The following is a 15,960-nucleotide window of genomic DNA, read 5'->3' as shown; positions in this document are numbered from 1 at the left end:
AAGAAATTAATGAGATTTTAGGTCAATCGAAGAATACGACCTTATAATCAAAGTATCTAGGGCTCGGTATTTCTTTGATAAGGTTCTCTCTATCTCTCTCTAAAAAGGTTATTTTTTCAACTCTCTTAACCAGACTACTTCTTCACCGATACTTCCAATCGATTGCTTATCCCACTGTCTTTCGTTTATGAAGTTTGACAATATTAAACGCCTCAAACACATTTAAATTACCCAGGAAAATGCAAATTATGAGGAATTATATTTTTATATTTTCATAAATCATTTGTAAAGTTGGTTGATTTAATGTGCCTTTGATAATTGATAATTTTGATAATTTGTAAAAGGTAGGCATGAAATATTCTTGTAACGCAACATTTTATAGAAAATTAGTTTGGTTCTTATAGTTGTTTATCATATCTTATGTAGTTATGAAATATTCTTGTAATGCAAATTAATTCTTATGGTTTAACACCAATATACAGAGGGTGATTACTGACCCCTTCCTTTTTTACTTCTAATTGTAGTATTTGATCATAATTTTCTGTGACTTTGTGACTTTCAGCTGGTTTGTTTTGAAATGTTTTTTTTTTTTTTTGCTTCATGAATTTGTTTTCTTCTTATCTGGATTTCCTTCACTTACTTAGAAAGGGAAAGATGGCTCGACAAGTACAAAATTCATGTTTAACTATCTCACATTCTCATGCCTTGAAAGTGTTATGACTGTTTCATATCCTGTCTTCAGATTCATAGGAATGTGAAGTTAGGGGTGTCAAAAAAACCCGAACCCGATTAACCCGACTCGACCCGAACCCGAATAAGGTACTTAGGGTCGGGTTTAATAGGGTCAAAATTCTAAATCGGGTCATTCGGGTTAACCCGACATACCCGAATTGCATTTAGGGTCGGGTTTAGGGTTGATTTTTAAAAAAAAATTGGGTTGCGGGTTAACCCGATTAACCCGAATAAGGGGCATACTTGATAAATGTCATGTTCACACAGAATAAGGGGCATACTTTATTAACCCGAACAAGTATTTCATATTTAAGTTTTTACCATGTCGATTTATAAAGTAAGTAACTAACTAATTACAAATTACTAAAATGCAAAAAAATGACATATTTGATAAATGCTATGTTCACATAGAGTTTAAAAGCTTATAAAAATTATTTATATATAAGTTACAGAGAGTTCAAAAGGTAACAAAAATTCTGTATATGTAAGTTAAAAGCAAGTTTATGAACCCACGTTCTTTTGTTTTTAAATTCATTCTATGTACAAAAGAGTTTACTTTTTAAAACGTTACATTTTAGGTCCTTATATTTGTAAGTTATTTGCTAAAATAAAAAAATATTATTTTATTTCTATTTAAACCCGATTAACCCGACTAACCCAACCCGGTTAACCCGAAACCCGACTAACCCTAACCCGACTAACCCGAACCTTAGTAGGGTCGGGTTTAGGGTCAATTTTTTTTTAAAAAAACCCAATTAACCCGACCCGTTTAACCCGAAACCCGATCGGGTTGACCCGATTAACAGCCCTATGTGAACTAGTCTTTCATTGCCGACCTGGTATTTTCATGTCCATTGTGTAAACAAAAATATATTTTGCATTAATTTTCTCAATTGTAATCCATTTTACCTTTACACTTTGCAGGAAAGTGATGTCAACATGGATATTAGATAATATTCTACTTTATAGTCGAAGATTTTATATTTTACTGGGGACAAAGAATTCTACGTACCAAACACGTATCTCCACTAATACTTTGTCCGAATTTGGAGCTTAAACACATTTGAAGTTTGGGCCATGTATAATCTTTTAAAGTGTTGGATGGAAACACAATGTGATCTATTGTTGTAGTTATTGAAGTTTTTTCAAGTTACAAATAAAAAATTTGTGTTTGTGTAATTGTTTTTCGGTTTTATAAATAGTTGGTGACATTCTGTTTTGCAATTTGATGGAAACACAATTTAATCTCAAGTTTGTTAATAAAATAATAATTTGTTTTGCATGTTATATTTTTTTGGTATATTTCATTCTTCAAATTTTTTTTTTTGTACAAAATGTTAAAAGTTGTTTGTGACTTTCGATAGACATGTTATCTATAAATTTTATCCTTTATGATGATAATCGTCTACTTGAGATATGTTTAAAGGAAGATGGTTAAAATTTCAATGCAAATTAAAGTATTTCCAATATTAAAATGTGTAGTAAACCACATATTTGAAAGTAAACCATATTACGGTTTATATTTAAAAGAAAACTGATTTTGTTAGTTTAAACGTAGTTATATGAGAAAATGACATGTATGTGATAAATATTTTAATTTTCGAATTATATAAAAGTGTTAATTAAAATATAAGGACAATAAAGTAATTATATATTATGGAATGTAATCGTGGGTAGTAACTGGATTAAGGATTTTGAATTTGGAATTTCCGGATAATGGCTTTTGAATGTCAAGAAGAAATTTAGTAACTTCCCAATCGTGGAGCATGAAACTAATCGGAATTTATTTTCGTCAAGAATATAACTTTTCAAATTCTTGCATGGACATCTTTTCAAATCGTAATTAAATATTTTTAAAAGCAAATATTATCTTTTTCAATCTAAGAGTAAGTGTTAGAAGAAAAGGCGATGCCGTTAAATTCCGTTAAATTAGTAAAGATTAATGCGTTCATACGATAAGAAGTTATTTGTAAAGCAATGAAGCAGTTAATGCACACGGTTATTAATTTGATAAACTGATTCCATTCCTTTTTCAATAAATTACTTATATACCCTTTTTGGATAATTTAAATAAACAAAAATTTATAAAACATAATTAATGATGTGTAGCATTCTTATTGGTTCTTGCATTTTCGCACATTCTTTGCGTTTTCGCATGAGCCTTCCCCTATATATATATATATATATATATATATATATATATATATATATATATATATATATATATATATATATACCATCTTATAAAGCATACATAATCAATGTCTTAAGTACAAATTTTAAAGTCTAAGGTACAAAAAATTAAGCATGTTATCTTAAAAAACAAGTAGAGCAGATCTGGACCGTTGAATCTACATTGGACGGTGATGATTCTATCAATGGTGATCTGTGTGATTTGTTTACAACCAATCAAAATAGAGAGTTTGGGCGGCATTTTAATTTTAATATAGGGTTGAATTCTAAGAGGGCAATTCAATTTTTTTGAAATCGGATGGCGTCTCATTTCCTCTGTATCACTTTTAACTCGCCCCATTCAAGATTGTATACCTCATTCTCTCTCATTCTAAACCCTAGGTAACTGGTCAGAAGCATTGTGCCGCCTCCTACTTCCCTTAAGAGGTTACTTTGTGTCTTCTAGGTTACTTCCGGCCGACATATTTCCTCTATACTCAAACTCAAATGAATATTCCAAGAAAATCAAATTTTGATCGTTTTCATCATTGATTTTCAATTTTCATCGAAGTCGATCAATAGCAACCTACGAGCCTGCGTGCGATGACCAGCAACAGCAAGAAGCGACCAGCAAGCAGCGACGGATACGGACTGAGCGACCCTTCTTTCTTCAATCGATCGACGACCCCTTCATTGATTTTCATACCTCGCACAAGAAACAATCACAAGTCTGACTTTTTTGAAATCGATAATGGACCTCTTCTCATAATCGATCCCATATTTCTTTCTCTTCATTTTTTCTTGAAATTGATCATAGGTCTTATTGTTTGTACTGTTAATATGATTTTGTGGTAATTTGTTTGTATTGTTAATCTGATTTTGTGGTAATTTGTATTCTTGAACGACGACCACCATCCATCGATGTCGCCTTTTTCACTTCTACTACGCCTCCCTCGGTTTCTTCTTCTATATATCTGTAAATTATTAACCACACACCATTTATTTGACGCTCTCTTTCTCTACTATAGAAACAGGAAAGATACATGGGAAAAAACAAAAAGACCATCGCCGCCTGTTGTAGAATACATCATCTCACGATTAAATATCTTCCCCGGTCGATCTACACAAGTAAGTTGTATATTTATTTTTTTTGTTTTTTGAAGACAAAGCCAGTTTAGGGTTTTTACGTTTTTCTTATTTGGTTCATGTCAATTGAATGTATTTCATGTTTCTCCAGGGGATTTTGACGTTTCTAAGATTCAAATTGAACAGGGGATTGGCGTTTCTCACATTCAAATCGAACATGTTATTTTATTTTTAATCTTTTCATCTATATGGGTTTCAAATCAGAACCCATGGAATTTTGTTGTTTGTTTTGTGAAGGTAGTGAAAAAAATATGACAGGAACTGGTGTTCTCTTTGGGTAAAATGTACAACCATGACATATATAAAATTACATATAGGCTAAAGGGAATGGGCCTCGCTAAGGAGGTCGTCACCGGTCGCCAAGGGCGCTGAGCACCACTCCCTTGTTTACGCCAAGGGAGTCGCCAGCTATGGCTCGCCAGCACCCTAACGAGTAGAGAGAGAAAGAGATTTGGTGGTTTTTGGCTGTTTTTGAGAATTTAGGTATCGATCCCAATACTCGACTTCAGGTACTCCACATCAAACGCACCACAACTATATTCTTCTTATTCTTCCAATTTCAGTATCTATTGCTTCTTTGAAAAACAAATTGATTTCTCGGTCTGAAACCTAGATGATTTTATGTTTTTTCATTGGGGATTCATTACGTTCTTCACCGTTTTTTTAAATAGTGCAGTAATTTTTAGTTTAACTATGTTTGTTTTTGAGAATTTACGCTGATGTTAATTGAATTAGCTCTTGAATTGTGCTACATTCATGTCCATTTGGGAGAAAGGCTTTAAGACCTGTTGCTTTATGATTAGGTTTCGAATTTAGCAACCCATTCAAAGGTCCCGAACTAGCTTTTTGCCCAAAAAGCATTAGCGTTTGTATTTCCCCTTAGTGTATCAATTTTGAAGACATTCATGTAGAAATTGCTACCTTGTAGTTTATGAAAGTATTTAGCTTTAGATGGCTTCTCAGAAGTGATCTATTTGATACATAATAATCACAATCAGATGATTAAAACATGTCATAAGAGATCAAACCAAATTATTTAAGTATCTAATGGTGTATTGAGCATTCTTATATATAGTTGGATCATTTGATGACTTGGTATATATTGTGTACTTGTTGACATTTGCAGCTTCATGGAGAACTTGATACAAGAATTGGTGTTCCAACTTTTTTCAGCGCAATCCTTAGATACTTTCCTCCAGAAGTAAGTTACCTTTTCTTTATATTAAAATTTCACAACTAATTGTAGTAATTAATAAATATTTATCTTTCTTTTTATTCCCCATATATTATATATAGCTTTCTGCAAAAATAGGAGCAGGATTACAATATGATAGACGTGAAAAACTCCATTACACCATGCATGAAAAAAAGTCATTCCCATTGGGCCACTAACACCTGATGGAGCTGTCAATTTTGTTGTGAAAGGGCATTGTGATCTTGACAAAGAATTTAAACGAGTATGACTTATTATTATTATTATTATTATTATTATTATTATTATTATTATTATCAAAAAACTAAACTATAATTTAGTTAATTTACTTACTTTTTATTTTTTTACAGCCCACACCAAGTGGAGCAGCTGAATTGGTTTGGAACATTCTTGATTTTCAGAAAAATATTTGTTTATTAAAATAAAGTAATTAAATTAAATTACAAAAAGTAAATAGAAAAAATATATTTATTAAAATATAGTAATTAAATTAAATTAGAAAAAAAAATACAAAAAAAGTGAGGGTCGAGCTTATGCTGTTGATTGTTACTTAAAGTTACTGGTCAGACTTTGCCATATATTTGATACCAGGGGTGGGGTCAAACGAGTCAAAGACGGGGCATCTCAAGATCAAATATTTAACGAAACCCGTTTACAAAATTTGCAAAGACAGCTTGTCAATGATCTGCTTGAGGTTTGTGACTGAATGTTTAGAAATTATGGATTTTTTTTATGTGAATGTGTATTTGGGCAGGTGAATACTCCTAGTATTGCTGCCCGACTTATTTGGGCAATTTCAGAACACATTGATTTAGAAGGTTTGGATCCTCTTTTAGCTGATGACCCAGAGGATGCATTAAACATTATCATATCAAAAATCCAGAAGATCCTGTTCAATGCTGACTCATCTGCGAATGAAACGAATAAGCTCCAAGATGTTCAAGCGGTTCTTTTATGTGCTCAAATATTGGGTTCACGTAATTCTAGGGCCGGCCAGTTGCTCACAAAAGAGTTGTTTGATAATTTTCATTTTTTATTGAGAATGTAAGGCATCCAAACTCTTGCACAATCTTAATTAAAGGTAATTAAAATTTTCATTTTTTTTATTTGAAAAATCTTAATTCAATTTTGTATTTTTAATGGTTATAATTGTTTTATTTTCTATTATTATTAAAGGACCAAATGACCACACAATTTCACAAATCAAGGATGTTGTTAGAGATGGCCTGCGATCAGTAAAAAACACCATTGAAGATGAGGCAGTTGTTAGAGTAAGAACACCCGTTGACTTTTTGACTTTAATTAAATTGAGCTTTATATATGCAACATTATATTTTCTAACATATTTATTATTTAAAATATGTATTTCAGGGTGCCGGTGCTTTCGAGGTTGCTGCCAGACAGCATTTGATAAATTTCAGGGTGAAGAAAACTGTTAAAGGGGTAAATTGGACAATTTCTTCTCATCATTTGTAGCTTTTTTAATCCATGTGAACCAAATGTTAATTAGTTTTATAAATTTTTGGTGGTTATTTTAGCGTGCTCAACTTGGTGTTCAAGCTTTTGTGGATGCTCTTCTTATTGTGCCAAAGACACTTGCTAAAAATTCTGGACTTGATACACAAGACGTCATAATTTCTTTGACTGTAATTCCCATTATACCCTTGGTCTCTTTTCTTTTTTCCTTTCTTTTCATATAATAAAGTCTCTTACTTAATTTGATTAGGGGGAGCATGATAATGGGAATGTTGTTGGATTAAATCAACAGACAGGTGATCCAATTGACCCTCAGATGGAGGGCATTTTCGACAATTACGCTGTCAAACTCCAAATCATCAAGTCAGCATATGCAAATACCTATAAAAACTTTTGCTAATTTCTTATTTTCCTTTTCTTAAATTAAATGTAAAAAAAAAAGAGAATAAATATATAGCTTACCATTTTTTTTGTAGACCGGTGATTGCATCACAGCTGTTACTTGTGGACGAAGTTATCCGTGCATGGCGTAACATAAGATAGCCAACTTAAGGTGTTTGTTTGTTTAGATCAAGCACAAAGAAATTTAAAATGTGAAATTATCTTGTTTTTTAATAGGGTTTGAGCATGTTTTTGGTAGCTACATTGACATTGCAAAAAAGTTGGGAAAATATTTTTGTAGTGAAATTTGTTCAATAAGTATGCAGAGTGTTTCGTGGTAGATTTGTTATTTATTACCACAATGCATAGATTCCTGGATGTATGACTCCACACTGTTATTTGTAGTGAAATTTGTTAATTTGATATGTGTTAGAAATGTTGGTTTGCCATGGCTGGATTCATGGATGTATGACTCCACACTGTTTAGGCTTTTTACTTTATAAAACTTATTTTCGAAGTGTAAATATGGTTCATCAATAAAGTAAATGCTTTTGTAGTCGATGTAATGAGAAATCGTAAAATAATGCCACATGCCATTGTTGTTCCAAAAAAAAAAAACAAAAAACAAATGCCCCATACCATAAATCAGATGTAAATACGTCGAAAATAAGAGATCTCATAAAATAATACAAATATTCAATGTCATTAGTATTTATTTCAGTTAAATTATATATGTAAATAACTCTTTGATAAACAATTATATATTTAATTATGTGTGGTAATAGGGAAGTACACTATGGACAACATTTAACTAAATTGTTTTTTATGTGTTGCTAATTTGCTATAGGTACACAAAAAATAGTCTAACACATTGTTGATTGCAATAGATTTAATTATGCATATTTTTAGATGTTTTTAGACTTTTAGTAAACATTTTAAGGGTTAATAGCATAAAAATCATTATATTTGTCATGCGTTTAACTATCCAACCATTTTTTATTTGTGCTAAGTTCTATCACGAGCATTATGACCTCTCATTTGAAAGAGTCATTCTTTAGCGCTAGGCCTAAGGCCCTTTGATATATGACATTTCAGTTAGTAAATTAATTGACGAACTGAATCTTTTTGCAATAAAGGTCATACACTGCAAAGAATTTGACCATGAAACCGTTTAATACTTTCATGGTGGTTAGATGATAAACAAATGCAAACTTGCAAAATTACAAAAGAATTATGAATTGTTTTTACTGTATATGATTTTGAAGATGATGAGTTTGATAGTCAATAATAGATTAAGATGGAGACGAACAATGCAAACGTAGTCCCAATGTTCAAAAATAACAAATACATTTATTTTAATCCGGACACAGATTGTCGAAAATAAAACTAATCACTGTGAGATAGTAATCACCGAATTAACCATTGGTCGCCGACGTATCGTGAAAAAGAAATCAGAGCAATAGATAAGGAACTATTCCTACACCACACCTACGTACTTAGTTGTAGTGGTGGACACATGATTTCGTAGTAGATGTTGTCGGTGGCACATAGGTGTCGGTGGAGACATTTTTATTACGTAGTGGCACAAAAGTATAAAAAATGAAAATTTCAAAAAAATTTACACTGCGTCCGAAAAACATAAGGGGTTGCAGGTGCCCCTATTGACACCATAGTGGAACCGCCCCGACTTAGCTCAAAACTATTTGCTGAAAGGAGCTATCCAAACTTAAATAATCCATCAAAAGGCTAAAACGAACTATCTAAAATGAAAAAGAAACTAATCGCCGTATGAACATTATCTACCGGAAGGAACTATCTGGCGTCGCCGCATCGCGCGGTTATCCTACTAGTGTATATATATATATATATATATATATATATATATATATATATATATATATATATATATATATATATATATATATTGCGATGTAACTGAAAAGGTCAAAGAAAAAGCTGGGGATCTAAAATGGGCCTACAAAAATAGTGTTATGCTAATTTGGTGAATATTGTTACATACTGTTTCACGGTTTCCAAGATGTTTTGATGCATAAAAACAAAAACAAAAAAAGTATGTCAAACGAGCCCAATGAGTTATAATGGTAAAAGTCCAAAATCCAAAATATGCGGTTTAAACTCATTAAGTTATTCGATTCATGAAAGCTGCATTTTGTTTACTTATAAAATCTAAGGATATTCAACCAAACAAATAATCCTTTTTTAATATTTTCTTAAAACAAAACAGTATTCAACACAAAGATTTTTTTATGGGATATAGACCCATTTAATCCACCAAACACTTGCTAATTTTAATCCATTATTCATTATGGTATATTCACCGACTCGAAGGTTTATTATTTCAAGTAGCAACAAACTAGTTTAGGCAAAGTTTTAAAAATAAGTTCGAACTGGCAATTGGAGACGTTACTGGTTTTATAATGACAAGTTTTATGTTACTGTAATTTGTAAACCGGATCGAGCGGGACGGTATCTTAAAAAACCGAGATGAACCTATGTGAAAGAACTTCTAAAAAAGCGTTTAAACAAGTTTATTGGATTTCTATAGTTGAATTTAACTTAGCCCTTTAAAAAACAACTCGTTTCCAAATCAAATTGAATATTTTCGGAATGTACACAATTCGAAGGTTGACGCACACTACCACCCGATATAAGAAAATTCTTGATTGATTGACGGTCGTCAAACGGTCACCAAATCGGTTTAACAAAGAAAACTGGTTTTTTTAAAACATTGGTTTTAGGAACTATTAAAAATGGATGAAAGCCCGTCAAAAATAAGATACTTTAATAAAGGGTTAATAAAAAAAAACGACAACAAACTCCATAATAAATTAGTATTATCTTAAACAAATATTAAAAAAAAAACATGTCTCCTTTGATGAACTTTGTAAAATTAATTCTTAAACAAAAGAAAAAACTACAAAAATGATCATTGTTGTTTATTAAATGTCACAGACTCTGTCTCTGTCATTTTCTTTTTGACGAACATGGTGACTGTGATTTCCAAAACTTGAATGAATGACCCTTTTTGTTGACTTTCATCTATTAGTGCGAGGGTATTTTGGTCTTTTCAAGTAGCAAGGATTGAGTTTGTGACTATGGGTAAACCATAAGGACCATTTATGTAATTTTTTCTATATTTTTATGTTTATGATTTTGTGACTTTTTCCAACCCTTTACTTTTTAAAATATCATTTTGAACCCTTTACTTTGAACTTTGAAAAATATTATATTCACCTCTCTATTTTATAAATTTTCGTATTTAACCTCGTATTATATATAATGTGGTTTTCATTAATAACTTTCGTTCGTTAATCTAAAAAACTATTTTAACGTGTCTATTTTTATATATTTGTGGTATAATTCAAGGTGGTCAACGTTTCAATTTTAATTTAAAACTTTCTTTCGTTAATTTTTAAAAAAATTTACATGGTTTTTTTATAAACTTGTCGGTTTAAATTCGAGTTGTCTATGTTTCGATGTAGTTTTTTGTTTTGTTTTGTTTGTTTTTTGTTTTTTTTACGTTTTTGTGTTTTTGTACGTTTCCTACATATGAGACGAGTCACATATAATAACTTTCGTTCGTTTACTTTAAAAAATGTATTATATTCGAGTTTGTCTATGTTTTGACGTAACTTTTTTTACGTTTTTTATACGTATCAGTATAGATTCGGCTTCGTCTACATTTAGATATAATTTTTTTTTATGTTTTCGTGCTAATTTTTATGTAAATGTTTTTTACGTTGAAACATAATTTTTATCAATACAATCGTCAAAATTCAAATTACAAAATTCAATGCTTATAATTACGCTTTTATCTATTGTATGTGAACAAACCCATACTTACGAACATAAATAAAATAAGCACTAAAACGTACAAAAAAATTTACACTGAAACATTATTATAAAAAAAAAAAAAAAAAAAAACACTTGCATAAAAATAAGTAAAGTTTTCGTTTAAGTTAAAAAACAAAAAAAGGATTATTGTTATATGCCCTATTAACTTTTTCGTTAGGTTTTAAATGGACCATGAACTATTTTTTGTGTAACCATTGAAGTATAAAACTATATGTCATAACTAGCAATTTTGTTAGGAAATTCTACTCTCATGTAAACATCATCTATTGTGATACTTGTACTCTAAGTGTATATCATACTCTATGCTCAATCAAAATCATCCATTTGAAATCAAAACTCACTCAAGAGGTTCAAGACCTAATACAAAACACACTCAAGAGGTTCAAGTTCATTATGAACTAGGATTCTCTTATTGGGCCTAATGGACCAATAAACTTTCAACTTGATCACTTTGGGCCTAGAAACCCTATTTGGGCTCTAAGTTGACCCACATCCATGAGATTAGGGTATTTTGGGTCATATGGGCCTAGAATAATCCATCCTACTTCTAATGGGCCATGTTGGGCCATAAATGATTTCATTAGCCCTAATGGGCCGTAAACTACTCCCTTGGGTTTCGTTGGGCCGTGAACCTCAATAAAGGCCCAATAGACCTAAAAATATTCATTTTGGGCCTCATGATTTCGAACTAAGTCTAAAAATAGCCCAAACTATTTCTCCTTTCTTCTCTTCTCCCATAATTTCGGCCCAACTATATAAAAAAAAGAGAGGAAATGTGGGGATGGCTAGAATTGTGCCACCTCCATATTATTTTGCATGTAAACATGCATATTACCCCATAAATATTGAGGCAACTAACACATTAACCAATAAGTAAAGACTAATCTCCTCACCCTTATCTCCCACTCTTTCTCTCGGCCAAAGAACAAAAACACACACACATTTCCACTTTCAAATACTCTCACAAATGCTCTCAAGAACTTCCCTTTCTTCTTCAAAAATTCGTGAATTGGTGTGTGTGTTTCAAGAGAGCTTCATCAAGAATCCATCCATTTTGGTAAGCTACTCTCAACTCAAGAAGTTTAACTTCAAGATTACATCAAAAATCTCTTCTTAACCCACCTTTCTTCGTGATCCATGCTTAGATCCACCTTAGATTCGAGATCTACTCAAGAAGGCTTGCTAAGGGACTAGATCTCTCCATTTTCACATCATAAAGCGAGAACAACAACCCAAAATGAGTTCATACCCCCTATTTTCGATTTTTACTTTGTTTTGGGGGAGAATACAAGTTGTGGTGTGTAGATCTATGTGTGTATGCATGAATATGTGTGTTTTTCATGATTTATTTGGTGGTTATGTGCTATTTACTTCATAAATCTAAAAATATGTTAAGAATATTAAGTTTATCACTTGGATCTACATGAAAACCTTGAGAAAAGTATGTGTTATCACATATAATACATGTAAACTAGTAGATATGGGATTTATACACTTAATTGAGTAAAAATGAGTGTTGTGTTCCAAGATCTATAAACTAAACTCAAAAATCAGCCTTTCATAGGAAATTTTTGGCCCAATCTCGAACTGTTTTGACCACCTAAATGATAATATTTTTCAAAACATGTTTACATGAAAAAAGTTCAGGTTTATACCTTTAAAATGACTACTCTCACGTTTTCATATGATTTTTCTACAATTTTTGGCGAATTTTACAAAACTGCCTATCAGATTTGAAATAATTTCGGACCAGCCTGTGAAGGTGGGAAATTTCACACTTGTTAGAAGCCATTAAAAATTTTGAGAAATATTGTGAACAAAGTAGACAAATTTTCCAAACTTCCAGAATTTACGGATCCAAATTTCGACTTACGATGATTTTTCTACAAATTTTCCAACAACTAGGTCGGAAAAGCCCAAAACCAGAAAAATATTTGTTTTCACAAAAATAAGCCAAAAATGATATTTTTGACAAAAATGGGTTTAAAATGTTATTTTTACCACAAACTAGTCATCAACACAAGTTTTAAACAAAATGGAGACTAAAGTGTTATTCTTACAAAAATTGGGCCTTAATTGTAAATTTTTGGCTTATTGGGCCAAGAACGTCATTTTTACAAAAAGTGGGCTTTTATGCTATTTTAGTGAATACTTGAACCAAAACCAACGATAAACTAACAAACGGATTAATTTGATCATTTTCTAGGTTATTGAGCCTTAGTGGCCCAGTTATATGTTTGACAGGTCATGTATACTATTTATATGTTTATTGGGCCTCATTGACCCATTAACATGTGCGACGGACCTTGGATACTATTTGTGTGCTATTTGGGTCTGTAAATACATTACATGTGAAATGGGCCTTAGTTGTCCTTTCATATATATTTCGGGCCCATGTTATATAATCTCATTCCAATTGGGCCTTGAAATGATTTACATGTTTAGCGATGCCTTAGTGGTTCACTTACATGGTTCATTGGGCCTGGAATGAGTTTATACTTTTCTTCGCGTAAATTCGATTAAGGATCTAGTGAGTTTTGTCGGTTGGCACCTATTAAGTGTACGATCGTAGCCTGTAGTTATAACCAGAGTCTCTTGGAGGGAGAGCGGGGATTTATGTATAGATCTATACGGGGATGACACCCCACACCTGAGCTGTTCGCTACAGTTAGACTAACTCAGTCTAGGGTGACGAAAACCTTATAATCAAAATTGGCGTCCAACAACGCCAAGACAGGCGAAATTGTCATTATTTAGTATGGTTATGACGGCTCACTTAGAGGAATTAACGTTATGAAGTTTACGGAAGACCATTCTCTTTTCTCCTGGATTACTCGGAAACATACTCGTACTGGTACTCAACCTCGGGGGTTGGTATGACAGCTTTTTTTTTACAGACAACATCGGGTTGTCTGGGGACATTCTCTTTACATTCTCTCTACGTTCTCTTTACCCTTTTATTCAAATAAACAATAACATACATGCATTAATACAAGATCTGACACAAACGTACTAAACAGTTTTCAGAAAATATAGGATTTTCTGGTGGTTTCAAAGCTATACAAATCATTTTCACAAACATGCTTATGAACTCGCCAACATTTTTATGTTGACCTTTTTAAATTAACTTGTATTCTCAGGAAACCGTTGAAGCAGGATGAACGAAACAAACTAATAGATATTTTGTTATATTTTGTTTCATCATACTCTGACTATTTTGGCATGTAATATTCAAATACAATACTCGATGTAAACAATGAATGTTGTTATATTACATGTGTGATGATGATGATGTTATGTTTTAATTATATAATCTGTATTGATACTACAATGTTGAAAGTCACACCAAGCCCCCAGACGTTTCCGCCGTCTGGTTCGGGGGTGCAGATTGGTATCAGAGCATTGTTTATAGTGAATTAGCACATCTAATCATACAGGATATGCAACTATAAATACAATGGGACTAAACTACTCTGAACATAAAATTTAAAATACATACTTATGTGTGCATTTTAGAGTAATAACACAACAAGAACAGTAAAAGTCTTTGGAGGATTTGAACATCGCTATTAAACCTCGGCAGTTATGTAGTCGTATTGGGGGTGAATGTAACCTGATCAACTACATTCATTCAAAATACGACCAACATGTGTTCGGGAGTAATTGTGATGGAGAATGAATCAAAAACTTACCATCTAATTGTCCAAAGAGCTTATAGAACCAAACCTAAGCAAAAATTTAAAACACTATAGGAGTATTTGGTGTGCTGTTTGTTTCTAGTATTTATACAACTTCGTGCGGACGCTATGGTCGGGTATCATTAGCCAGGAGAACCCTATCTCCCTAATTAGGGTAATGCAGGGTGGCTTGATCCAAAGGAAGATCCAGAAGAAGACTCAGAGAAAGAACCAGAGGAGGAACATGAAGTAGAACTTACAGATGAGCCCGCCGAGCAGGTAGTGAACCTCGAAGAGAAAGAGCTCGAGGGCAATGATGATGATGACTCGGATGTAGGGTCCAAGGTCATCAAACTTCCATACATGGCCAGAGTACCAGATTATCGTAAGGGCCCCGATGGCCCACGCCCCATGGGCACACGATAATTAGAGATGGAGTCGCCAACCGGGGATACGACCACCCTACGGTATGAACCAAGGTTTCTTCGATCTCAGTCAGGAAGGACCAGCTGACCAGGCCCTCCCAGTCATGGTCCGCCGCACCCGAGACGTTGGCAACCAAACTCAGGACACCTACAATCAAATGGTCCAAATGCGGGCTGTTGTTGAGAGAACTGAGAGACAAACTGAGGAAGTGATCGGGACTCCCAAACGAGGCAGTTAGTTCGGGAGGCACGACTACGAGACACCGAGCGACAAGTAGCTCATCTTCAGGGTGCATCCACTTCATCAGAACCACCACCAGACACTTTCCGCCACGATTAGGATCAACTTTCCCCCCCACTACCGTTTGTTATGATTCTCTTTCGCGTGCTAAGATGGTATTTACTAATGAAGCAATAATGTGTTTTCCTTATTTCATGTTATTGCACGAATTCACTTATATGCACAACCGAAGCCCTGAAACCGCTAGATACTCAAGGATCTCGAAACCAAAATAATCTATGAACTCTAGGGATAGACTTAATATTCATGCAAAATCCACGATTACCTACTACCATAAATACATCATAGGGATGTAGATTGAAACATGGTGAATCATGCGACAAGACGCGAAATTTATAGAGTACAACAAGGAATAACGATCACTACTTACCATCTAGCTTATCATCATGCAGCAGGAAAATGTCATCCCACAGAAATAACAAGCACACCCATGAGACACTGCTCCTGCAGATGGACTCTGCTACATTCCAAGCTGCTGTAACAGCGGCAGTAACCGCTGCCATGGCACAACTCAACGCAAACAACACCAATAGAGGTGGAAACAGTATCGACAACTCCAGC

General features: G+C 33.1%; 1 protein-coding gene and 1 pseudogene across 1 annotated transcript; both read left to right on the top strand.

The window, feature by feature from the left end:
* Positions 1–3,947: 3,947 nt before the first annotated feature.
* LOC145106502 (outer envelope pore protein 21B, chloroplastic-like) lies at positions 3,948–5,688 on the top strand (annotated as a pseudogene).
* A 935-nt stretch (positions 5,689–6,623) lies between these two features.
* On the top strand, positions 6,624–7,395 carry LOC145106501 (T-complex protein 1 subunit zeta 2-like). The gene is made up of 4 exons (XM_079043463.1): positions 6,624–6,641; positions 6,802–6,909; positions 6,990–7,102; positions 7,216–7,395. Exons 1-4 carry the CDS (start codon positions 6,624–6,626, stop codon positions 7,280–7,282), a joined length of 306 nt encoding a protein of 101 aa, XP_078899589.1. The 3' UTR covers positions 7,283–7,395.
* Positions 7,396–15,960: the final 8,565 nt, after the last annotated feature.

This window comes from Lactuca virosa, chromosome 4 (genome assembly GCF_052849685.1).
Source record: "Lactuca virosa cultivar CGN04683 chromosome 4, Lactuca_virosa_CGN04683_v6, whole genome shotgun sequence".
Taxonomy (NCBI): Eukaryota; Viridiplantae; Streptophyta; class Magnoliopsida; order Asterales; family Asteraceae; genus Lactuca; species Lactuca virosa.
The sequence above is the reverse complement of the archived record's forward strand: the minus strand, read 5'-3'. Positions and strand labels throughout refer to the sequence as shown.

Bases quoted from the DNA above. Each gene is read 5' to 3' on its own strand.
- LOC145106501 (XM_079043463.1), top strand. The intron at 6,910-6,989 runs GTAATTCCCATT...TAATTTGATTAG, and splicing joins ACGTCATAATTTCTTTGACT to GGGGAGCATGATAATGGGAA. The intron at 7,103-7,215 runs GTCAGCATATGC...TTTTTTTTGTAG, and splicing joins GTCAAACTCCAAATCATCAA to ACCGGTGATTGCATCACAGC.